The sequence below is a fragment of the Corvus cornix genome, chromosome 21 (genome assembly GCF_000738735.6).
Source record: "Corvus cornix cornix isolate S_Up_H32 chromosome 21, ASM73873v5, whole genome shotgun sequence".
Taxonomy (NCBI): Eukaryota; Metazoa; Chordata; class Aves; order Passeriformes; family Corvidae; genus Corvus; species Corvus cornix.
In genome coordinates this window covers 4,910,801-4,936,719 of record NC_046350.1, presented here as the reverse complement: position 1 = coordinate 4,936,719, position 25,919 = coordinate 4,910,801, and the positions used below count along the sequence as shown (strand labels likewise).

The 25,919-nt window shown below is 45.7% G+C and overlaps 1 protein-coding gene across 3 annotated transcripts in view; it reads right to left on the bottom strand.

The window, feature by feature from the left end:
- Window positions 1-462: 462 nt before the first annotated feature.
- DVL1 (dishevelled segment polarity protein 1) overlaps window positions 463-25,919 on the bottom strand; it is a 69,309-nt gene continuing 43,852 nt past the window's right edge. Inside the window, exons 5-16 of one of the 3 annotated variants that reach the window (XM_039563989.1) lie at window positions 20,820-20,958; window positions 16,267-16,360; window positions 15,251-15,320; window positions 14,386-14,525; window positions 14,023-14,099; window positions 13,502-13,569; window positions 11,831-11,980; window positions 9,065-9,196; window positions 8,250-8,417; window positions 7,374-7,580; window positions 6,247-6,293; window positions 4,697-4,784 (exon numbers count right to left, since the gene is read on the bottom strand). In XM_039563989.1, the coding sequence (XP_039419923.1) occupies window positions 6,283-6,293; window positions 7,374-7,580; window positions 8,250-8,417; window positions 9,065-9,196; window positions 11,831-11,980; window positions 13,502-13,569; window positions 14,023-14,099; window positions 14,386-14,525; window positions 15,251-15,320; window positions 16,267-16,360; window positions 20,820-20,958 (1,256 nt within the window). In that variant the 3' untranslated portion in view covers window positions 4,697-4,784; window positions 6,247-6,282. Of the gene's footprint in view, window positions 4,785-6,246; window positions 6,294-7,373; window positions 7,581-8,249; window positions 8,418-9,064; window positions 9,197-11,830; window positions 11,981-13,501; window positions 13,570-14,022; window positions 14,100-14,385; window positions 14,526-15,250; window positions 15,321-16,266; window positions 16,361-20,819; window positions 20,959-25,919 lie in introns of all 3 variants that reach the window. The other 2 variants (XM_039563987.1, XM_039563988.1) reach the window with 2 other exon arrangements.

The following is a 25,919-nucleotide window of genomic DNA, read 5'->3' as shown; positions in this document are numbered from 1 at the left end:
TGCTGTTTGATTTTTATCAGCTGGGATCAGGGAATCTGCTTCACCAAGCTCTGCTTTTTCTTTTTCTTTAGGCTGGAAAATTAGAATTATTTAGGCTGGAAAAGACCTTTAAATCTTGAGTCCAGCTGAGCCCCTCAGACCCCACAGGGAGCCTGGGTGCCCTGACAAACACAAGGCTCACCAGAGCGTGTCCCAGTGATCCTTGTTTCTGCTGGAGAGTCCAAAAATAGGGAATATTTATGTGGAACAGCTAAACAAACTGAGGGGTTTTCCCAGCACATTCATCTCCTGGGGCTGCAGCAGGAAAACCCTGGATATTAGAGCTCTCACAGAACCCCCCTGTACCTGAATAATCACCAACAAACTTCAGTGGCAGGGGAAAAATAAGATTTAACCAGTATTTCCTCCACCTTGATTAAAGGATAATGCAATACTGCAAAGAACTGAACACGTACGCTGTGGTTATCACATAAAATTAAAAGCTTTTTAGTGTTTAAAATAGCATTTACACATAAGCAGCTATATATTAACTATACAGACACTTGGGTTTTAATACAATATCTACAAAAAAGAATTCAATTATGCAATAGACATTTAACAGGAACAGTGCAGTCCATGCTAATAAGAGGTCACTCTTTGAGTAGAACCAATTCTAGGATAGGTGATAGTCTGGGTTTTTCATTATTTAAAATCATGTAACTTTGTTCCTCTACTGTACATAAAATTCTTTACATGTTTTTCTAATCACTGATTAGAATTAATAATTTTAAGTCAATCTTATTACAATCCAGTTAAATGCAAAACAAACAAACAAACAAAAAAACCCCAAAACAATTACATCAACCCATGAGCTGTCAAGTCTCAGGAGGGGACTGCCCATTTTGGAGAGAACAAAAATCATAGCCAAAGTCAACGTCTGTGCATCATTGCTTGCCATCCAATAAAACCTTTGGATAAAGTGTCCAGGGGACTGTTTCCTTGGAAAAGCAGATCCATTAACAGGAGGTAAAAGACACCAGCATGCTTTTAAGACTATTTGCTAAAAGAATTTACTCCTCAGAGTTAAAATACTGGGTGGAGACGCTACCCCTGCAGATCCCGCCTCCTGTGGGTGGGAGATGTCATCCCAAAGTGTTTCCTCACCCTTTTCCATGATCCTCCAGACATCCCCGCTGCTGGATCTGAGGCAGGGATGTGTGAGCATTGAGCTCAGCTGCAGAGCACAGAATAAAAATGCCAAATTACTTCAGGCTCCTGTTGTGAGGGCATTTCCATGCCCTGCACAGCAAACCTCTCCCTGGAGCCACAGCACTCCAGGGCCATTAAACCAAAACTAAATTTCAGGCCCTGGTAGGAGAGAAACAGGTGGGCCTGCAGCACTCCAGCCCCCAAGTTTCCTTCCACCTGGCACAAATGCCTCCGTGAGCAGCTCCACTGGCACCAGTGGCACGTGTTCCTGCAGGGAATGCTGTGCCCAACAGGAGAAAGCAGCACAGGGAGCCCCCTGGTTGGAAAGACACATGCACATGCACTGAAAGGATGGGATCTGGGAAATCTCCTGCCTCTGTTCCCTTGTGGAAATGGAGATCTGGCCAAGATTCAGGCCCAACCTTGCACTGCCTCAGCCCAGCCTCTCCACGGTGGGGAAATGCAGGTTTTTTGGGTTGCTGTTCAATATTGCACTGTTCAAGAGGGGCACTGCTCCCTCCTACTCTCTCTGGAAACAGCAGGATCCAGCTGGAACAACACCCAGAGCATCCTTTAGCTGCAGTGGGTGAAGCTCCTCCAGCCTGATTTCCTCAGCAAACGCTTTCCCACGTGTTATGGATCCCCAGCCTCGCTCCAGAGTGACCCATGAGCACACACGTTTAGAACACAGCCATTTTTCAACATAGCAGCAAAGACCAGCAAGACACAGAACAGTTTCTGCCAACAGCAAAACCACGAGACAAAACAAAACCCCCAGCAGGTGTGTAAACTGCAACTCTTGGAAAAGACACGAGGAAATTAAACACGGGTGAAAGCTCAGCCCCCAGCTTTAATCCCTTTTGGAAATACTAAAAGGAGACTTTTTTTTCCTCCAGCCCTCTGAGTTCTGCCTTAAACAGGGCCAGAGAAATCATAATTTATAAGAGGCCAGAAAAGTTTCAATTAATTTCAAAGTAGAACCACTAGTGATTGTCAGTAAAGTCACAGACTCCTCAACGCTGTCTCCTGGAGACAGAGCAGAATTCCACCATTATTTTACCCTGATTTGCTTCGTTGCTTGAAGTGTCAATCTTTCAGAATAATTTACCAAGTCAAGTTTGCATCTTGTGCAGCTGGGAGGAGGAGGAGGGAAGGAAAAGAAAGGTCCTGTTGTACAGGACTTTAGGCAGGGCCACTTTTTTTGAGGAGCCATCCATGGATGGTAATGAAAGCTCTGCTTTCAGAAACCCTGGGCAGCTTTTTTGGGGGAGGTTTTTGTAAAGAAAATCAATTTAGAAGCCCAGAAATGGGCTGAGTGACACAGCTTCCCAAATGCCTGGCTCCCTGTGGAAGGAGAAATTGAGTCTCCCATCAACACAAACACCTGGAATCTCTGACAGAGGGAGGTGTTTGCACAGAGGTGGGAAAAGGAGAAGAAGTGAAAGACCAGAATGAAATGGACAGTTAGGAGAGTCAGTTTTCAGGGTGATAAATGAACTGTGTGTGTACAGAGAGAAAGATGTTCTCTTTTCACATCCATCTTGGATATTTACCCAAAAAGCATGGAACAGACCAAAAAGAAGCTTCTCACCAGTGAAATGCTTATTTACAGTCAAGACTGATTTTAAAGCACCTGTCCTAAATCCTGCCAGCAGCAGGGATCTCAGAGAAGAGGATTTAACCAAGGGATGGCCCCATGATCAAATGCCACTGAGTGGCTGCAGCTCGTGTCCCATTAAATGAGCCACTGAGGCAGAGGGTGGCTGTGCTCACCATACCTTAAAAAAGCTTCTTAAATATCACCGAAGGTTCCTGAATTTACTTTCCAGAGCCTGAGAGCAGAAAATACCCAGAAATTAAATCTTGGGGATATTCAACAGCAGCTGCTTCAGGCAGAGCTCCTCAGCAGGGTGGGTCTCACTTGGTGCCAGGGGTAAGGATTTCTTTTTGTACCATTTCTGATCTGTTCTCAGACACCCTCACAGCTCCCTGCCCACAGCCAGCCCTGCCTGTGCTCAGAAATGTTCCTGGGGGAATCAGACATCTCCAGGTCTCTGCTTGAACAAATAAAGAGAAAGGTTCTGGTCAGAAAGGAAGAAAGGAACAGAGTGAAGAGCCACGTCCCAGTGGGAGCCAGGATTTCCCAGTGTCTCTGCTGGAATGGGATAAACAGCCCCTTCAAAAGGGAAAAGCTGACAGAATTGCAGCAATTGTCCTGTTTCTGTGGGAGTAACTCCTCCAACCTGCAAGCAAGTGCACATTCAGAGGGAACAGCCACACCTGTCAGCAGGGATGTGACTGAAATGCCCAGGAGCCGACTGCAGCTGGGAAATCACTGCTGGGAAATAAGGAAATAACTGAAGGAAATAACTTTACAAGTTCTGCACAATGAACACATACAGTAGCAAGACTCCAGCACTCCTTTGATAGAATATCTTTAAAAAAAAAACCCCTCCAAGAACCCAAGAAAGATTGATTTATACTCCCTACTCAGCAGAAAGTAGCCACAGCTTTGTTTTCCTCTAGGAATTGCTTGGATCCTGCTCCTTTCCAAGCACTTGTGGGTGCCATGTCTGCTTAGAGCTATGGATGCATCCAAGAAACAGCATTCCAAGGCAGTATCCCAGATACCAGCCAGCAGTCGTTTTGTCCTTGCAAGAGAAAAAGCAGGGAAAAATAAAAGTGCTCCTATGCATTGTCAGGAATTTAGAAGTCATGTGAAACAACAGTCCTCCAATCGGCCCAAAAAGAGACAGTAATTCCATTGAAGTAGGTGCCACAATGACCAAAGCTCATTAAGATGTGAATATACACCAGCCATTCACAATCCAAAACAAGATGGGGAAGGGGGGGAAAAAATAAAGATAAAGAAAAGATGCCATCGATTTGCAGATATTTAACAATCCCAGGAGATTTTGTTGTTGTTGTTCATTTTTTTTGGGGGGGGGGGTGTGGGGGTGGTTTTTTTGTCTTTTTTTTTTTTTCCTTTTTCCTTTTTTTGTTCAGTTTTGTCGATTTTTTTCCGCGACACACTTGCAAACAGGAAGGTGTGACATGCAAGACAGCCAAGCCTCTTCCACTGAGTGTTCCACAACGACCCCAACCCATCCACCCCCACCCCAAAGAAAAAAAACAAACAAAAAAAACCCCAAAAAAACCCCAAAACCACCCCTTCGCCCACTGTGCAGAGTCTTTTGAAGGCACTTCCTCTCACATGATGTCCACGAAGAACTCGCAAGGGTTGCCCATGGCCTTCTGGAAGGACTGGCGGCTCCCGGTGAGCTCGGGCGGCACGGCGCTCAGCTCGCGCACCGGGGGCCCCCCGGGCGGGCCGCTGGTGCCGTACACCTTGGAGCCCAGCTTGGGCAGGCTGTACAAGGGGGGCACCCCCGGGGGCCCGTACGAGTGGTGGCTCTGGTGGCTCCTGTCGCTGGCCGAGCCGTGGCTGCGCTGGCTGAGCTGGCTGAGCGGCCGCTCCCGCCGCGCCGCGGGCTCCGACTCGCTGCCGCTGCCCCCGGACTTGCGCTCCTTCTCCCTGCCCACGGCTCTCCTGCTGGTCTCGCTGGTGCTCCGGTTGGAGCCGCTGCTTTTGCTCCCTGCCATCCCCACGGAGAGGGGAAAAAAACAGGAGAGAAGAGCGGGGTTAGCTCTGCTGGTGCGTCCCACGTGTCAGCGCGGGCGTGCTGGTGGTTGGCAGTGAGGGTTGTGCCATGCATGGGGACACACAGACACCTCAGGGCTTGCACGGTGAAAGCAGCAGCTAAACTCCAGCTCCTGGCTCAAATCCATCCTGCTGGGAGAGGGAAGGAGCGGGAACGGGAAGACAAAGTAGGAATTTGGGGGCTGACTCAAGCGAATGAGGTTTAATTCTAGTTGTCTCTGCTTTGGTATTTTCTACCTTTTCCACAAGAAACCCCTTTGCCTTTTCTGTCACCCTTGGGGACACTCAGATCCCTGAGGTTTTGTTGGCTTCAGTGGGGAGGTTCTTTTAAAATTCCTCACTAAAGCGTTGTGCTGTTGGAGGATTCCCTAGAAAACAGTTCCTGAACTGCTCTACCATCAATCGGTAACACACAGGATGTTGCTCCCAAGAGAGGCCACTAAATCTTGGAAAACCGAAGAATTGCCACTGAGTATCAGCTGAGTTGATGCTACAAACAAGCTACACTGAACTTCAAGAAGTGATTTTTTATGGAAGTTGAAGGTCTTGCTCTGTTCCCATGAGAGATTAGGAAACAGTTCCTTTTTTAAAATCCAACTAAGCAACCCAAGGAATATCCCATTAAATTCCACCTTAGTGCAAGATGGAGTTCCCAAAAAGGATCCCCAGCCAGCAGAACAGGGGACCAGCTTTTGAGTCTGAATGAGCCACTGAGCTGGGAAAAACAGAATGATTTTGAGCTGCTCCTTCTTGAGCTGCAGATGCCCATCACTTCTGCTGCTCCAGCTGCCTGGGGAGATGCGAAACCAGGCTGGTTTTGGGGGGGAAAGGCTGCATTCCCTGCAGAGTGCCAGAGAGATGGAAAACAGACCACAAAACCACTGGATTTTAAGTGAATATTCTGAGCCTCTGAAGTGGTATTTGCTGATTGTTATGATCTAACAGTGCAGATAAAAGAGAAAGGGCACAAACCCCCAATTCTAACACTGTTTTGAGTGCAGCCTTGTGTTCCAGCACTCCCAGCACCTGCCTGAGCCACGTGGCCATCAATAAATGGGCAGTGGAAGGGCACTGGTGGAGAAATCCAGCCCAGAGGGGTGACACCATAATAAATTTGGACTATTTATTTTCTGGAGAGCCTGGGGACAGGGTTTTCCCACCTGATTCCCTCCCCTCTGAGCTGCTGCAGCACAGTCCCACAGGGGCCAGACAGGTTGACATGCCAATGTCACACCACTGTGCACTGAGACAGGTTGAGCGTCCAAGACAATTCAAACTAAAAATAAAACTAAAAATTAAAAAAACAACAAAAAAAAAGAATACAGCTAAACATTTGGGTCACAAGAGTCTAAAAATGGTCATGCTGTGAATTCATTATGGAGGCATTTGCAGCTTACCAATCCCCTAGAGTCAGCCATTCCTCTAGGAATCCTTCAGTCTAACGCTTGCTCAGGACAAAACAAGGGAATAACAGTTACAAAACAAGAAACAGCACAGAAGTTGTTTTCCACGAGGGAAGAGTGGAAACCTTTCAGAGCTGAACACCCTGGCACTTTTTGGGAGGCTCTCCGCAGCACGGATAAAACACCATTCCTTTCCTATTCCAGCAGCAGGGAGAGAATTCCTACTGCTCACAGAAGCAGCTGCCAAAAATCCACCCCCACGTTCTGTCCAGGGCGATGAGTTTCCAGTTCTAACATCTCTGGGAGCTTCCTTGTGGATATTTCTTATCTTGAGATAAGGTAAGAAGCAGCTGGGCTAAAATCCCGTGAGCAAGCTCCTGTTCTGAAACCCTTTTGGGCCATTTTGCAAAATCTGACTGGCTGTGGTAAACAGGGATAAGTGACATCCAATTTACTGCATGCTCACTGTAAAAACACAGGGAGTCCTCACCCCTTCTTTACTGGCAGCATTTCCAAAATGCAAAACTCACTCTGGGAGTGATTTAAAAAAAAAAAAAAATCTGTACAGCCAAAACCAACAGAATTTTATTTACTAAGGTTAAAAATGAATCACAGCATCATGCTAGGGCAGAAAGAGGAGGAGGGCAGGTCTTTAATCCATGCAGAATTCTCTTCCCGTCCCTGTCACACATGCCAGCAGACACTCTCCTCCCTGTGAGCAGTGTTTCAGCCCTGGAAACCCCTGGCTGGCCACCTCCCACTTGTCTCACACCAGCATAAAAACGTGGTTTTCCTTTTGTGCTGAGCACTGAAGTGAAAAGCCAAGAGCTCCTTGGTTCTAATCCCTGTCCCACCAGCACAGAAATTGCCTCATTTCCAGCAACATCAACCCCACTGCTGGCAATTCCTGACCGGGTTAAGGCCTGGCAGTTTCTACAGAGAGCTGAAAGCCAAACCCACTCCTCCACAGACACAAACACCTTCGATTAAGTGCTGTTGCACACAATCCATGCAGGGAGCAAACAAAACCACGAGACAGGCACGGACAGCACAAAGGAACTCAAGCAAATGGTCGGGGATAATGAGAGCTGTGGGATTCACACCCAATGAACCCATCTTACCTTCACTTTGCTGGCTGCCTGCACTGCCACTGCCATAGCTAAAGCCTGGGTCTTGGTATGCTGGTGGGAAACAAGGAGGGGGCAGAGGATACTGGTAGGGATATCCTTGGCCCAGGGGCCAGGGAGCAGCGGGGTGTGGGAGTGGAGCCAGGGTGTCCTGGTCTGAGGCACCGCTGGAACCGTTGTTAAGGTTCAGTGCAGCCAGATCTGGGAAAGAAAGGAAAGGTGAAAACTTCTTACCCAGCAGGTAAAATAATCCCTGTGAATTCATTTATGGAGGCATTCGAAGCTTAGCAACCCCCTGGAATCAGCCTTCGCACCCAGCAGTGAGAGGTGAGAACAGGGTGAGGAAAGGGTGAGGACAGGGTGAGGACATCCCCCTTTTCCAGACTGGAAACTCAGTGGGACTGACAAGCAGGGAGTCTGTGGCACCACCAGAAATAAATCCTGCTGTCCTCAGTGCTCTACTTGATGGGTTCATCCCCCCCCAAGTGCTCTCCTTGCTTGGACTAACAGGGAGCATCAGCCACTTGTCACACAAATTCAGGGTAATGGCCTGTTCTGGGACATCCCTCGTGAAACCCCACAGAATCCCAGGACAGTCAGCGTTAGAAGGGACCTCTGGAGATCCCCCTGTCCAACCCTCCTGTCCAACCCTGGAGCAGGTGACACAGGAACGTATCCAGCTGGGTTTGGAACATCTCCAGAGAGACTCCACCCCCTCCCAGGGCAGCTGCTCCAGAGCTCTGCCACCCTCACGGAAATTCTCCCTCACGAAATTCTTCATCGTGAGGACGCACGAGGGGAATCTCTGTGCGTCCTCGAGCCACAGAAGTGACACAGGGACAGCTCTGCCCTTCCCAGGTGGGGACTTACTGCCACAGAGGTCTCCAAAGACGTAATAGCACTGCTCTGAGAAGGTGATCTTGTTCACAGTGTGCCTGAGGTAGCCGTGTTTCAACATGCTGCTGGCGTATTTCCTGGCCTCCCGGCGGTCCTTGAAGCCTTCCACGTGTGTGTAAAGCCAGTCCACCACATCTGCTCCTAAAATGTGGAGACACGGGATCATCTGAACCAAATTGTGCCAGCTGAACACCCACATGGGCACTGACACTAAATACCCACGGAAAAAATCTTATTTGCACACACTCTGCAACTCAAGGTCTGAGCTGCAGGAGTGAAAATGAATTTTTCTCTGGATTTGCAGAGAAGTGACTGGGAGTCACTTTCCTCAAGAGGCAGATTTTAGATTGCCAAGAAAACTGTGTTCCAACCCCTTCCTCAACAAAAAAGCACCTACAGCCTGAACTGACTGACTGCTAGCACAGGCTGACTGGCTGTGGTGATTTGAAATCTAATTAAGAGGCTTCATTAAGGTTGTGTGGTTGTCTGGAACTGGAATTCCAGTTGCTCTGCTGAACTTGGGCAGATTTCTAGAGCCACCTGAAAACCTGAGATATAAAAACAAAGGATTAAGAACCAGCTCTGTGTGGGCACGAGAAATGTGCAGCAATTTTGGCTGCCCAAGCTCAAACAAGAGTTATTTCCTGTCACACTTAGAGCTGTCCATAAATGGAATAAAAGAGGTCACAGACATGAAAAAAAAGCTCATAAAAAGGCAGTTTCTTGAGCCTATTTCCACTAAGTCACTGGTTTTTTTCCCCCCACAAGCATTCCTGGGATCTGCTTACCTATGACTGCATTGGAGATGGTGATTTTTAACCACATCCTGTCCCGAATTTCAAGGCCTGAGTCTGGCAGCTGCATAACCTTGACAATAGTAGCCATGTCACTCTTCACAGTTAAGGGAGATTCTTCTAATTCTAAAAGGAAGAGAGGTCACAGGCTGCTTTGAAATGAACTGAGTCTGAAAGAACTTCTCAGCTCCCGGTTTGGATGGAACAAAAATACACTTTTACCAACAGATGCAAAAAAAAAAAAAAGGAAAAAAAAAAAGACACAAAGGTTCCCAAATGCACCCTCATCCATGGAGTAAATTACAGCATTTGTAGCAATTCTTCAGATTTTGGGCTCAGGAATGCTGAGTCCCCATGTCTTGGCTTCCCAGAGCAGCTCCAGGATCCATTTTACATCAAGATTGGCAGGAAATGAAATCCAGGGAGTTCTGTGATCCATCATTTCCCGTTTCAATTTCCCAGGAACAGCCCTTCCACCCAAGGGATCAGTGTTTGTGGGACAAGCTTTTGGGGTTTGTTCTTTTGGGTTTGGGTTCATTGTCAGGAGTAACACCCAGCTGCATGGAGAAAGAGGATGACCATGGCTCAATCCATGTCCAGTTGTTTTCTTTTTTAAAGATCAGGACATTCTTGGGGAGAATTGAAATTAGAAATCTTCCCTCATCAGGAGAAAGGACAGTGATTTCCTCATAAAAACTCTTCCCAGGGTCCCAGAGATGGCAGCCTCACAATCCACTCCTCCCAGGATTACTCTGCCCTGCATCTTTCTTGTGGAACATTTTAAAAAAAGCTCCCAAATGTCTCCACAGCCATTCCCAGTTCACACCATTACAGGCAGAGCTGAATTCCCAGAGGCTTCACTCCTTCCTGATAAATTTTTACAATAAAATCAGAACAGGGTTGAGGTTGATCTTGTCAAATCCTCCTTCCTGTCCCATCTTCCATCCCTAGAAAATTCATTTTTTGTCTGTGTTTGTAGCCCAGACCCTTCTCCAGCAGGAATTGAGACACTTTCCTCCCCTCCCTCCTCCCAGTTCCCCACATCACCCACCTTCCAAAAGCACAAGGGAACCACTTTTGTCCAGCCACCCAAAATTTTTGATAAAAAAAGGTACAGCAAGCATGAAACAATGAAAACTGAAAATGCTTCTTTCCATACATGCACTGCCAATATGCATGAAAACATCCCAGACCAGCTCTGCATGCAGCTTCAATACTTACAAACCTCAAATAAACACTAAAACTTTGCTTTTGCTTTAAGTTAGTTTGGTTAGTGGCAAAAAGCAACATGTCTGGGGAAAAAAATACACCAACAAACTAATATCCAAGTACATGGGGAGCAATAAATTGTATTTTCTTGGAGACTTGTCATCTGCATATGAACAGAAAATCAGTATTTTCTAAGTTCTAGCTGCTGTACAAATATGGAAAATTCTAAGATGCATCTGAAATGCTCCCAACTTTGGTCTGAATTCAGTCAGCTGTGGAAAATTCACCCAACCCAGGTCAGGGCAGGTAACAGGGCTGAGCTGAAGGAAGAGGTCACAATAAAAATCAGGGGTACCCTTTATTCTCTTGCATTCCAGAAAGGAAATATCTTAAGTCACTGGCACAGAAATGAGAAGCTGTCTCCAGAAATGTGGTTCTGCTCCCAAATACCTTTATTTTCAAAGAATGACTGAGAGGGTGCCTGTTCCCCACTTCCCAATCCCAGCACTATAATCAAGGCACAGGATACAAAAATTGTTCAAGAGGAATGATGAGTACAGACTTGTTTGACAGCAACCAGCAGAGACATTGGATTCCAGCAGTACCTGTAAGGCTCAAAACACATCTCAGGATAAAGCAGCCAGCAGGAAAGGGGTTCACTTGCTTCCTACTGCAGGTTATTTCCCCTCAGTGGTGCTGCCTGATAGCTATAAACACCTACAAAAAAAAACAAACCCTGGCCTTTCCCTCCAAGGTGAGGTGGAATTTCATCTTATAAAATCTGAGACATTTTACAAGCAAAGTCTCGTTTTGAGTAAAAGAAAGGAAGAGTTAATACTCCTTAAACAAATTTCCAAGATAAGGAGTTGGAGCATGGTGTTAGTAACACCAAGGCTGTGGTTTGATCCCTGTCTGGGCCACTCACTTAAGATCTGGACTCAGTGATCCTTATGGGCCCCTTCCAATTCAGAATATTCTGTGATTAGAGTGCTCTGAGAGGCTTTTGAATTAAAGAAACCTCTCTGAATCATGACAACCTCTTGGTTTCATGGATATGACTCTTTTAGACTGCCACAGACAGGCAAACCAGGAAGAAGGCTGAAGTCTAACCATAATTTTATGTAGGATGTTAAACTCAGTTTTAGCTTGCTCAATAAATTCTAGAAATATAAAAAAGCATAAGAAAGGATAAAAAAGAATAAACTAAGGCCATGTGAATACCAGGGAAGGATTTCCTGAACGAAACACTAACATTATCGTTGACATTTATTAAAAACCAACTAAAGCAAGGAGGGAACTCTCCCATCCACCTCAGGGGATAAACCTGAACCTATCTTTAAAAGCCACCAGCAACCACTTCTCCCTGAGACAAAACCCTGACCAAATACCTCCAATATCAACCTCCAACCTTTGTCAAAAGTTTTCCTGCTTTCCCCAAGTGTGAAAAACCCTTCAAGGCCTGGCTGCCGCTGCCGCTGTCACCGTGCCCGTGGCCGGGCCCTGCTGGCCCCGAGCAGCCCCCTGCCCTGGGCTGGCCAGGGGGTGACTTACTTTCCGACTCGGGAATTGAGCTTGTTAGTGAGGAGCTGGTAGATGTGGTGATGCTCATGGAGGGGCTCATACCGTAACGGGGGTACGCTCCCGTCATGGCCGTGGTATGAGAGATCCACGCCGCGGGGTCGATCGGCCGCACCGGCTCAGCTGCAAACAAAAGGGAGAGAAAACGGGGTCAAACTCGTAGCAAGCGTCAAGATTTTGAAAGATCTGAGGGGTTTTCTCTTGTTTTCTTGTTGTTTCTCTGGTTTTTCTATGGGTTTCATGGGAGGGAAGTCCCGTAGCCTGCACCACCACAAAAGGCACAGAAAACGGGGTCAGACTTGCAGGAAACACTAAGATGTTAAGGGATATGAGGGGTTTTCTCTTGTTTTCTTGTTGCTTCTCTGGTTTTCCTAAGAGTTTCATGGGAGTGAGGTCCCGTAGTCTGCACCATCACAAAGGGACAGCAAAATGGGGTCAGACTTGCAGGAAACACCAGGGTTTTGAGGGGTCTGAGGAGGTTTCTTTCAGTTATACTGGTTTTCCTAAGGGTTTCACAGGAGTGAGGTCCCACAGTCTGCACCACCACAAAAAGCACAGAAAACGGGGTCAGACTTGCAGGAAACACTAAGATGTTAAGGGATCTGAGGAGTTTTCTCTTGTTTTCTTGTTGTTTCTCTGGTTTTCATGGGAGTTTCATGGGAGTGAGGTCCCACAGTCTGCACCACCACAAAAGGCACAGAAAACGGGGTCAGACTTGCAGGAAACACTAAGATGTTAAGGGATATGAGGGGTTTTCTCTTGTTCTCTTCTTGTTTCAATGGTTTTCATGGGAGTTTCATGGGAATGAGGTCCCACAGTCTGCACCACCATAAAGGGACAGCAAAATGGGGTCAGACTTGCAGGAAACACCAGGGTTTTGAGGGGTCTGAGGGGGTTTCTTTCAGTTATACTGGTTTTCCTAAGGGTTTCACAGGAGTGAGGTCCCACAGTCTGCACCACCACAAAAAGCACAGAAAACAGGGTCAGAGCTGCAGCAAACATCAAGATTTTGAGAAATCTGAGAGGTTTTCTCTTGTTCTCTTGTTGTTTCTCTGGTTTTCCTATGGGTTTCACAGGAGTGAGCTCCCATAGTCTGCACCAGTCTATTGCATTTATTCCACCCTCATCTTCAATGCCACTCATCTTCTGTGGACTGGGAACAAACTGGTTCCAGCACCACCAGCACAGCCCTCACCAGCAGGAGGCAGCTGTGTTTGTCACATCAGCACAGATCTTCTACTGCTACTGAAAATGAGATCATTTTCAAAGTGTTTTATGTGTATCACTGCTGCTTCCCTCACATTTTCAAAACACTTGGTTTGAATTCTCTCTAAGTTGTTCACATGTGAGAAAAGGAGGCTTTTTTACATAATTATCTCTAAATCTTTTATCAATTGAAAGGTTAATATCACCTCCCAAAAGGTTAGGAGCTTGATCCAGAGATATGAACCAAGAGAAAAACTCCCAGGAATTCAGTGGGCAGTGGAATCTCAGAAAAAGTATCTTGAACCCCAGGCTCCCAAAAGAAAAGTAAACAAATAAAAGACCGGGACTGGTAGAATCTTAGATGCCAAAATAGGTGAAAATATTCCAGACTTTGAAGGCTCCCCAGGAACCCAGCAAAGAACCCAAATGTGTACTCACCCCTGGGGATGGTAAAATAACTCCTGGGGGTAGGGTCCCAGCATTTGGCTACTGTTAGGCTGATAGGTCTGGGAAGAAAGAAAACAGGTAAGGAGGACACTTAGCCTTCCTACAGAGTTAGAAATGCTACAAGAACTATTTGGAACAAACTCAGTCCTATCCAACAGTTGTCAAGTACATTCTGAGAATGGTTTTGGGAAGCTTTATAATGTTTTCAGTATGATGCACATCAGGATGTTCCTGGTTTTGCACAGATGATGAGCACTGTTGGAGAAATCTGTTGGATGATCAGCTCTTGAGATATTAAAATGCTCATCACATAAACAAACAGTGCTGCTGAAACCAGGGAACTCCTCCTTCGTGTTGGTTTTGGCCAGAACTAACCTCACCTATTCATCATTTACACTGAGAAGTTCACAGTTGAGATCAGTCATGCTGATGGATATCAAAATGTTGATTTCCCAGCTCCAATGGAGGAGCACATGGAGGATAAAGAGGAAGAGGTTTTGTGATGTGCTCACCCTGGTTTGGAGACTATTTCCCGTAAAACCCGAACGGCATCGTCATTGCTCATGTTCTCAAAATTGACATCATTCACCTGAGAGGGTGCAGAAAGCAGAGGTCAGGCTTAGCAGCAGCAAAGTTAAAGATGTTTTAATTACTTAATTAAATCCCCCAATTTATCTGCCTGGTCACTGCTTCCATTCCTTGGAGCAGCTGCAGAAATGTCATTTCTCAGAGCGTATCGCAAAGAATCACCGATTTCAGTGATCTTTGTGCTACATTTCTCTGAGTTTCAATGTATTCTGTTCCCTGGTTACTAAAGCCCGTGGGGTTGGTGGGATGGCTGAGCACAGCAGCAGGATTTGGGGACAGGGACCCACCTGCAGCAGCATGTCCCCCGGCTCGATGCGCCCATCCGCTGCCACCGCCCCTCCTTTCATGATGGAGCCGATGTAGATGCCACCGTCCCCCCGGTCATTGCTCTGTCCCACAATGCTGATTCCCAGGAAGTTGTATTTTTCTATATGGACACAAGTGGAGGGTGGGGAAGGGAAAAAAAAAAAAGCAGATAATGTGGTTGGAGTGATAGCAAAGAGCGAGGCTGCTTCAGCTTTGAAACATCTCTCAACACATCTGCAGGGCCAGGTTTGACTTGCAACGATCGATCTCAGGCTGCTCTCAGGGTGAATATTTGCCTGGTACCTTCAGGGAAAGGCTGCTAGAGACAGGATTTTCTCATCCAAGACAGTGTTACATTAAAAAAAAAAACAGCAAGAGGAAGAGCACTGAAAAGACTTGTCCACACCTGGAAATTAGCACTGATCACATGAAGCCATTCTGCTTCCACATGTCAGAGAGGCAGGGAGGGCGTGGAGCTACTGAAAGGTGCTGAATTCATTGGTAGCCCTGCACATTTCTGTCTGGCTGAGCAATGAAACACATGAGCAGCAGAAATGCAAACCTGCAGTGCCCTTCTACCCTAATCCCTGCACATCCTGGAGTTCCAGCTCCTTCCCTGGAAGGAACACTGATCTGCTGGTGAAAATGGCCCAGGACCATGCAGTTCTGGATTAGGAATCCAGGCACAGTCAACACAGCAGCAACTCTCAGCTGCCATTCCCTTTATTCACCTGGCATCCTTTCAAACCAAGGAATTCTTTCCTGGCTCCAAAGGCTCCCACACCATCACAAAATACATCTCCACCACTTGAAATTCATCATAAAAAACGTGGCTTGTCCTCTTACCCATGTTGAGCGTGACAGTGATGATGTTTAGGGACATGGTGGAGTCAGTGATGCTGCTGAACGAAGACGACTGAAAAACACAACAGAAAAGCCTCAAGGTTTTAAATGGCTCAGAGTAAGAACTGCTGAGGATTAACTCATCAGGAACTGATTAACAGGCTTCCAATTGAAAGGCATCCAGAAATTATTGAGTCTTCCTCAAAATTATGCTTCAGTTAGAAACTTAAGGAAAGAAATCCGAACACAGTCTGCACTTTCTCCAAAGGTTTGATCACAAAACACACAGAGCACGTGCCTAGATTGAGGTTTCTCAGCTGAACTTCACATGAATAATTTCTGCTTCCTGGCTGTGACCGACAGGCAGACATTTAAATCCTCCACCCACTGGAGTGTGAATTATGGCACCCCCAGCTCCTCCCTAAAGGGAGGGGTGAACAGCACATGATCCAGCAGGAAGTGAGAGGACACACAGCCCTGCCTCCAAAATGAAATACAAAGGTGCTTATCAAAGATCTTCTAAACCACTGTCCTGTGATAAAGTGTGTGCCAGCTCATTCTTTCATGTGAGAAGACTGACATTTATGGGAGAACAAAACAGTTATGTCAGGACTCTGTCCTTGGGATCACCCTCATCCTGCTGCCAAGGACTGGCACAGGAAAGGGCAGAGGAAAAGGTTTGAGATTTCCTATGAACTTGGATTTCTCCTTCCAGCAGAATGCAGTCCCAGCACATCTCATACCCCTTCCCACATCATAATGGAGCTTCTCCTCCAGACTGGTCTTGGAAAATACAAGAAATGGGATCACTGAACAGTGAAAGGAGAAAGAAGAGAGGTGAGAACTTGACTTTGGATCCGCAGAACTTCAAATGTAGAGATTTAGCTCAGACTGGAGCCAAAGGGAGCCTTCCCAGTGAATTCAACAGGCACAGACCTGTCCTGGATCCCTTCCTGAGTCAACAGCTCCTCTCAAAAATCACGGTTCACTTCCTTGGATCATGCTGGTGCCAACCTTACCCTGTCAATCTGCCGCATCCTTTGTTTCCTCCTCCGGCGTTTGTGCTTCCGGATGAGCCGGGACGAGGTGCTCTGCTCCGTGGAGCTGCTCAACCTGGGGGGAAGGAGAGCAAATGTCACCCCTGCAAGGCTCAGCCACCTGCATTTTCTGCCAGAAGGAGCTGATTCCTGCAGCAGCAGGAGAGGGAAAAATCACAGAGACACGGAGATGATTCCAGCTAAACGGCAGCAGGGATCCGATTAATAATTTAATGTTACAGAGTATAATTTAGCACTTGTTTTCTTCTGGGACCAAGTCTGAGTGCAACCCTTAATGCTCATTTTTGTGAGTCCTGTCTTGGTGCTATATTTTCTTCTGGTGTTTCCAGGAATTCAAGGCTTGAATTTAAAGAAATCAAATAGAAATTGATGACAGGGGGACGGTGAATAGGATTTACTTTCACATCTTCTGTTAGTTTTATTTTGCTGTGGGGTTTTTTTTCAGGCCCTTCAAACTTGTAGAACCTAAATGTGCCACATTTTACATATAAATCTTTAAGATCTTTAAGAGTTTGGAGCATTAATCATCCTCATTTTACAGAGAGTGGAATGAGACAGAAATGGATTTGCCCAAATTAATTTCAGGAGCCTGGCACAAAGTCTAGATTATTAAGATACCACCACAGAGAGATCTCTCCTCTATTTAATATGTTAAGAATGGCAAAAAAAAAAGACAAAGCAATGCTCCATCATTAACCAAGATTAAAAAATCCAACCTTATACAACACAAAGCAAACAGTGCCAGGCTTTTCCCCCGTTTCCACATCCCTGCCTTCCAAGTTCCAGCCACGTGCAGGAATATGAGAATACCACAAAACCTTGATCCCAGCAATTCCAAAAAGGAGCTTGGTGTCCTGAGAGCACAGGAAACCCCTCTGGCCTGAAATGAGGGTGTTTTCATCAAGCATCACCCCTGCAGATGCTGGAGCTGTTCAGAGGGTGTGAATCTCCTGACATTCCCTTCGAGTTCACACAACTATTTCAGGCATGTTAACCTCACACACTCCTTTTTCCCCTCCCAGCAAGGGGAACTGAAGAGCCAAGAGGTGGGATTTTTCAAAAAGAGATCAAAAATGTGATAATTCCTGGCTGGTGGAACAGCTCACACAGCACCTGGGGTTGGGAGGTTTTACCTTCCAACAGGAAAAAGAAGGAGGTCTCAGCCACAGGGCTCCCAAAACTGGGCTTGTTCAACATCCACCTCTCCTGGAAAGCACCAAAGATTGACACAAAAACCTCCTCTTATACTTTGCTATCAATATTCTCCCCCTTCCTGCTTCTTCTCCCATTTCCTTCTCCTCCTCTTCCCTCCCAGAACATCTCATCAGAGGATTCAGCTAAAACTTCCCAGTTTAGGAGAATCCAAGGAAAGCCAAGGCACGTTGCTCACTCCACAGTGAAGCTGCCTGCTCTTTGAAAGGGCATTTTTCTCTCAAATTAAACCAGCAAAACCAGAGTTTCTTGGCAGATCTCTGAGCTTCTGTTACCAGGTGATAACATGTGAGACATGAAGTTATTCTTTGTTGTATTTTTGCCATTCTGCTCAGTATCAGGAGGGAAGGATGAGAAGCAGCTCCTTAGAAAAGCCCCAGTTCAGGTTTAGTTCAAGAGGACACATAACATTTCAGGGAAAAATTGCAGCTAAAACAGCCTCTCACATCAGTTGCACAAAACTGATGATCAGAAGGCTCTGCAAGAACATTTTTACACCTAATTTCATGTAGCTGTGGCACATTTCATCATCTCTCCTTGTAATTTCTGCTCAATCCACAGCCTTAATGCATCCTTGCTGAATCCTTAATACTCTGGGAGCATCTGGATGCTAAAAAGCAGCTCAAAACTACTCTAATGAGGAATATTTTGCTCTCTGAAGCATCCCCAGAAATACTGGGTAAAAGTTGTTGTTGTTACAATTTGATGAGCAAAACAAGATGGTAAATTTGAGCTTTTGAGACAAATAAAGTGCAAAGACGAAAAACAAATCTGGAGTTATCACTAGCAATTAATTTCCTGCACCAACTACTGCCCAAAACCCTGACTGCACTTCTAACACAAAGGTCAATAAATACCACAGATTAAAAAAAATATTGTAATAATAATAACAACAGTAGCAATAATAATAATTGCAATCATTTTTTGTCCATTCTACAATCCCCAAAGGAAGGGGAAAAAAAGGCAACATTTGTTAAAGGAAGCTTATCCACATGGCTTAGAAAGAAATGATGGTAATTTCTTTAATGAGAAATAAACATCATCATTTTTTTGCAGTGAATTATTTTAGTTACATTGAACTGAGAGCAGCAAGTGCTGACAATAATCCCACAGCTACACATGTCAGATCTGTTAGACCTCAGAGAAGACAGAAAAAAGACTTTTACTGTGAAGTTCCCTACATCACCCTGTATTCAAAATCCTACCTGCAAACAACACAAACATTCCATTATATCCCACCTTGAAAAGAAAGGAAATAAATTATTGTGCTCCCACTGTCACTCTGCACTGTCCTGGAATATCTGTGAACAGCTTAATTCACCAAAACAAAACATCATTCTTTAACTGAATGCAACAGAAATTCCTTGGGCTGGGCATTACCCAGCTCTGCTCCAGTGCTCCCAGTTAAAATAAAGCAGTGCCAAACACACAGAATCAGAAAAGCATCCCAACCTCACAACCGCTTCCCTTCCAGGACAGCAACATCCTTTCCATCTGATTTCCTCCCTCGGTGCCTCCTCCCCGCACAGCCTCCTTCAGATAGCAGCTTCTGCCATCAGAACCCATCAGCTGTCATGCACCAAACTCACCCCTCAGACCCCTCTGTCCCCAGGCTGGTGTCTCCAGCAGCTCTGGAGCCTTCTCCATTTGCTCTTTGCCTGATTTGCCTCTACAGAAAACCTCTCCCTGCCAGCACAATGTCTCCTGTGCCTGAGAACATCATCCCTGGAACACAACAGCATACCTTGGAGCATTCCTTTGAGTGGTTCTTCCTGACTAGCTGGCCTGGCAGCTCTTCCCTGTGCCAAAAGCTCCTGCCCCAGCCTCCAGAGGGAAAGGCAGCCGCAGCAGCTTCGAAGAATCTCTTTCTTCCTGGGGCAGACTCGGGAAGTTTTATTTTATTCCTACAGAAAGATTTCGCTGGGTCTGCTCTCACGTGCCTCAGTGGCCACCCTGCCTGTGCTAATCCTGCCCTCCTGCATAGCTGGCTGCCATGGAAATGATTAATTTATTTACAAGAAATCCGAATCAGCTGCAGGGTTGTTGTTGTTGTTGTTGTTTTTGTGGGCTCCAGTTTTTAGGGAGGGAAGGAGGGCTCGAAGCCCTAAAGGCTTTGGGAAGGCTCGGGGTGCATTCAGGGTAAGGACTGATCTTGCCAACCCTCCATGCACGTGAATATCCAGGTGAAGCACATCCAGAAGGGGGATTTTTAAATATCTTTTTTATATCTATTTATATCTGTTTTATATACAATGATTTTTTTGTATCTCCAGGTGCTGGCAACTTCACCGTGGAATGGTTTGGGTTGGAAGGGACCTTAAACTCTTCTCATTCCAACCCCTGCCATGTGAAGGGACACCTTGCACTTCACTGGGACTGCAAAATAAGTTCTTGAAACTACTTCAGGACTAAATCTTCAATGTGCATTTAGTCAACCTTTTAACCCTTTGGAAATACACAGCCTTTAATCAGAATTTGGAGGAACTGCTGTTCTTCTGCAGGTCTTTAGGCCCTGACCAACTCCAAGACCCAACAGATCCACCACGATCCAGAAGCTGACCATGTTTGTGAACACAGCAAGGGGCTCAGTATCTCCAGGAGCAGTTGCTCTTTGCTGTTTCTATTAAATTTATTTACATCCTTGCAAAGAAGTATTTTGAATCCAAGAAATGTATTGGCTTACAGACTTCTTAAGGAAAAACAAAATTATCTTTAGATATAACAGAGATGTCCTGAAATGAGAGGTATTTTTCAAGTAGGGAATAATTCACACTCTCTGTGTCTGCACATAAAGAAAGAAATCATGAAGAAGCCATAAATATATGGCAGCCCAGGCTGCCTTTGCAACAGCATTAACTTTGATGAATTCCTGAACTGCTCACAGGTTTCAGACTATGCAATTACCCAGGAATTCCTTTATAATTGAGCTCCAGTGAAGTGCACACTTATTAGGAATCTATGCTGACAGTATTTTGTTTTAATATTCACACCATTACTTTATAAATAGGTAGGCAGTTGCACAGTGCTTTGATCTTGAAATGTGACCATTCTTGCTATTAAAAGGAGAGGAACAGAACTTTTCTTTCAACTGCAACAGTGGTTTGGACAGTGACCCAATAACTGAGCAGTGACTGCACACAATGATGTCACTGATGAACCACCAGTGCTCGAATCACAAAAGAAATAAAAGGAAAATTTAAAAAAAAAGGAGGGGGAGGAGAAAAAACAAGAAGATGGAATCAGAAGAGGCCAAGAAGATGCCAAGGAGCTTTTCCAGCTCTGTCCCCATGGCAGGACTGTACCTGCTGGTGTTGTCATCATCCTCAGAGTCGATGAAGCTGCTGGACTCCAGCTCACTGCTCATCATGGTGGAGGAGCTGTCATAGCCAGGGGGGTGCTCACGGTGCCTGTCCAGCTTGGGGTGCCCATTGATCCTGGGGACTGGAAAAGCACAACAAAGGAGTGTTAGAGGAAGGGAAGAGGAGTAGGGAAGTTGTGGCACTGGGAGCAGCAGGACAATCACACAAACCAAGCTCTTTGCAGAAGCTGATCCCTCTCAACAATTGGAAAATCTTCTGTCCTGCTGGCCTGCCCTGTCCCTGTCCCTTTTCCACTTGCCTATGGCTCAGTTTCTGGGCAGGCCATAAACAGTATCAGGCATAGAAAAGCACTATAAAGGTATCAGACATCAACAAGAAGCTGTGTCAATGGGAAGGGACAAACAAAAGCAGTTTGAGTTTAGCATGGACAGACCCAGCAGCCCAGAAATCCCAAAAACAACATTCCTGGATGAATTTCATTAATATCTCAGCCATAAAAGCACCTTCACCTGGACCTGTGCTGCACATTCCTGTTCCTTGTGTGGGCAGCACAGGACATCAAACTCACACTGCCTTGACCATTCAGGTGTTTCAGAGCAATTCTTTCCTAATCCCTGGCTGTGTGAACGCTGGCAGACACAAACATTCCCACAGATAATCCCCTCCCATGAATGCCTTTTTACTTGAAGGCAGCAGTGGCTCATCTTTTTCTAGAGATATTTTAGGGATTTTCCTCAGCAAAGCAAACTCCTCCTGCACCTTTCATTAGAAGATCCTTAATCTCCAAGTGTTCTATTTTACTAGGAATGTTTCTTTCCCTGAAACAAGAAAGGCTCAGCTTGATAAGGCACCTGGTAAAGAAATCAACCTAACAGGCTTCAAAGATAGGCTGAGATTTTAAACAACCCTCTCCAAACTCACAACTCCCAGGTCTAAGGGATTTGCTCTTCAATTACAGAAAGGAAAACCTGCTTACAGGAGAAATTCCTACATCCCTGCAGTAGGAATGATACCTGATGCATACTGAGAGTTAATTAATAAAGTAACATGGTTTGCTTTGCAAGTGAAGTATCAGAGAAAGTTTGACAAGTGATGCTCAGTGTTTATTAAAGATTTCCAGCACCAGGAGAAAACTCAGCAATGGAGGAAGCCAAGGCATGGAATAAATCTGTTTTATACTTCCCAAGCAGCACCAGGTAGCCTTGAGCTCACCGGAAAGGTTTCCTGTGTAATTAAGGTCTGCATTTAAATCCATAAAGTCTTTTTGCAATTTCCCTGCCCGACTAAAATTTCCTTTTCCAAGCTTTTCTAATGTTAGCCAGCATTGTTTGGGGGCAATAAACCATTATTATAACTGAGTACTTTCCCAAACCATGATTATAAGGGGTTTACTCATAAAATACTCCCATGTAACCAAGTTTAAGTCTAAAGAAGAATCATTCCCTGCTCTGGTTCAGTGCCTGTCCCACTAATGACCAGGGACTTTCTGCCCTGCTGACCCCCTGCCCTGTCCCTTCAGTAGAGGATGACAGAGTTCACCAGGACAGTGTGACAAAAGCCTTTCAGTGTCTCAAAGAGCTGAGAATAAAGCATAGCCTGCGAGGGTAAAATATGTCCTCCCTGACTTTTATCAACAGCAGAGCAGGCCCTGCCTGAGGGACAAAAGCACATCAAAGACCAAATCAAACAAGCCCTGAAAGCAGAAAGGGAAGAGCAGCATCTGCTCAAGGGAGCTGTGAAGAGGGTTCTGTGCCACTGCAGAGAACAAGGGTGAGGGTGGCTCAGACAGAAGGCACAAGTTCCCAGTTAGGAGGGAAAACAACACCCTCCCAACCCCTTCCAAAGGTCCTGCCCGTTTATTAACAGGAAATGTGTTATCACTTCCTCGGTAAAGACTTGTGAGGTGCAGGGCTCGGTCCCTGCTTCGTAAATAGGGATGGACAATGGGACTGTCCACTCCTGCTTTATGGGCATATCCCTGTACCCTGACTTGCCTTGGGACTGATGCTCTTTGGAACCTCAAACAGCCTCCAATCCCTCCACCCCACGCAGGCTCCACGTTCCCATCCCAGCTGTTTTCCAGTTCCAGCCCTTCTGCAGATTCCTTGGCACACAGCGTGGTAAAAAATCCCCATACTGCAGCAGCAGGGGGAAATGTGCAACAGCTCCTCTTCCCAAACATTTGGGATCTGTGAGCCTGCCCTCATGAAGAGCTTCTCAAGGCACAGGCATTTCTCAGCTGGCTGCACAAGAGTTAAGTTCACCCCACAGCAAACCGGGTGTTGAAACACCAGTGTCGACACTTGACATCTGCAGACTTGTCAGAAACCGAGCAGCAGCTATAAAACATTCCTCAACACCCAAAAAAACCCTCTTGTCCCTTAATTACCTCCCTAATTAGAGCTTCCACAGTCCCCTTTCCCACTCCTCCTCAGCAAACTGACACGGGAGCTTTGTTCCTCCCAGCGAGGGGTCCCCACAACATGTGCCAGGCAGACCTCCCACGGCCCTAATTAAGATCCTCACTCCACTTTCACTTGATAGGACTTTGTCAACTTTCCAAAGCAACAAGGATTTTTGTTGCTTGAAGAGAGAAAAGGGGAGCTCTGAGATCCTGATTTTTTTTTTTCCAGACCACTTTTCCTCGAGATTTTCTTGCTGCTTGTATCTGCAGTGTCACACAGCTCCAAAAAAAGTTTTATTATGTTCTTCAAGCCACCATATTCTCTTCGTGGGGATTATTTTGAAATCAAACAATATACAAGCTCAGATGAAGATTCATTGTCTGTGCACTTAAAATAGGAATACAATTTAAGTGAAATGGGTGGAAAAGCTTAGGGATACCCCATATCCTTTGCATGTTCAATGGAAAGAGGTGTGAAAACGCTGTCAGATCACCAGGTGTGTCCCACACCTTCCAGCTGCAGCTGGCCATCAGTATTTATCACAGCCTGTGTGTGTGTAATTGCCCAGTAGCAATTCAGCAGAAACAGCTTTTCTGGGGTGAGTAATCCTGCAACAACGAAGGAAAACATCCAGGCTGCTGTGGTCAACAATCCACCCACGGTACCACGCTGTTAATTATCACCCACTGGAGAACCTGGGGAATTTACCATCACCCAGACTCCAAATCACACCTCTGGAAGGACCTTGTTGCAGTTCAAGCCCAGACTGAAAGCTGGCAACGTTTTCCAGTAAAATTAGGAAACAACTTTTGTAAATTAAAATGGAGAGTAGCACAGAAAAATCTTTGTTTAGTGTCCCTTTTCTTTCCTGGGGTTTTCCCAACCTTAATTCTGTGGAACCTCTCCATTCCAGTGCTCTGGGCTCAGTGGACTCAGCCTGTTTGACCTGTACAGGTTTGAGCTCAGTGTTTCCCTCTTCCCAAATGGCTCTTTAGCACCTTTTCTCACTCCACCTGTTTGAAATGAAGTTTGTTACACCCTGCTCGTGTCTTCCTGTGGAACAAAAACTCCTTTCCCTTTGAGGGAATCCAGGGAAATCCTCCTTGCCAGGGTGGGTGATTCTTTGTCCTGCACTTTGTACCAAACAGTTACGAACACAAGGAATTGTCCAGCTGGCTGAGCTGTCCCTGTGCCTCTGGAATAAAACCTCTGGCACAAACCTGTGATTAACACACAGCTCCAGGGAGATCCCTCATCCTGCCCCTCTGCCAACCACCAGGGCTGTAATTTGGGCATTATTCAAACGAGTCTCTGCAGGAGCAGATCAAACACTCTCACTGCATTTCCTGCTTTCTGCAGGGGAAGGAGGATTTATCCTGTTTCACAATGAGGGGAGAGGACACAGCTGCTGCCCCTGGAACAGCTGTGATCAGCTGCCACAGCCCTGCTGCCCTTTCCCCATCCTTGGCCCCCTTTTCCTAGGGCTGTTCCCCCATTTTACATCCAGCTGTGCTCCAGACGAGACATGAAGGTGCAAGAAAAGAATGACACTGTGTCATTGTTATTAAAAGACCTTAAAATCCTTCCCAGGATTAGGGCATTTCACTTCTTTTAGTATTTTCAAGAGGCATAGAGCTGAACTGTGCATTTTAGACTTGCTTTCCACTGAAAACAACTCATGTTTTCATGTGTATTGTGTTATTCATGTGTTATCCATGTATGTATTTCATCTGTTATTATGTGTACTGGATGTTGTTATTATTAAATAAAATATTCTTATGACCACGGAAACCCGATGGACATTAAATAATGTATTTTAAGGCTGTTCCCCTTGCTTTATGCACATTAACAAAACTCACCTGCTGCAGGCAGAAGGCCTAAATTCAGAGAACAGCTAATGTTTGTGACATGTTCTTGTCTGGGCTTTGACAGGAGGAGGAAATTTTATCCCGTTTCTTTCTAAATGTATGAATTGGTTTCAGACCACTCCAAGCAGAAACTCCTGTGCTCAAATAATTCCATACACCAACACCAGCTCTTACGCCAACATCCACAGCAAAACACGAACTGGCACTGATTTAATGCTTAAAACAACTCCCCTTTGCACATCCTTCCTGCAACAAGTTTTTAACACAACGTTGTGAGAGGATTCTGCCTCTTTCTGTCATTTCTTAATGAAATTTGCAGTCAGGATCACGCACAGACAGCTCTCTGCTCCTCCCACTGAGGGATTTTCATTTACTCTGCATCAGTGACACTTTGGAAGGGTTAAATGAACAGAAACCTTCAGTATAAATCTGATTTCCTGTGTTCTAACTGGAGGCAAATACTTTGGTGGGTGGAGCTGGGAATAAAGGCCATGATGGCATCTCTGGGGCCCAAGTATTCCAAATTCTGGACCATTTTAAACACAATGGGTGGCACCTATTAATTCTTAATTAAGCCTGGAAATTCTTGTCTGGCAACGAATGAAAAACCCAAGCTTACTTTGATGTACAGACCAGAGGCAAGACACGGAGTTCTGCATTTTATAGGTGCACTTTGGGTGCATTTAGGTATAAAAACAGATCTTCAGAGCCCCTGTTACACCAGCATAAAACACCAAAGCTGAGCCAAGCCTTGAGAAATCAACAGCCAGTCCTGTCCAAGCTATTCATCTTCTCACGCTGCAGAAAGT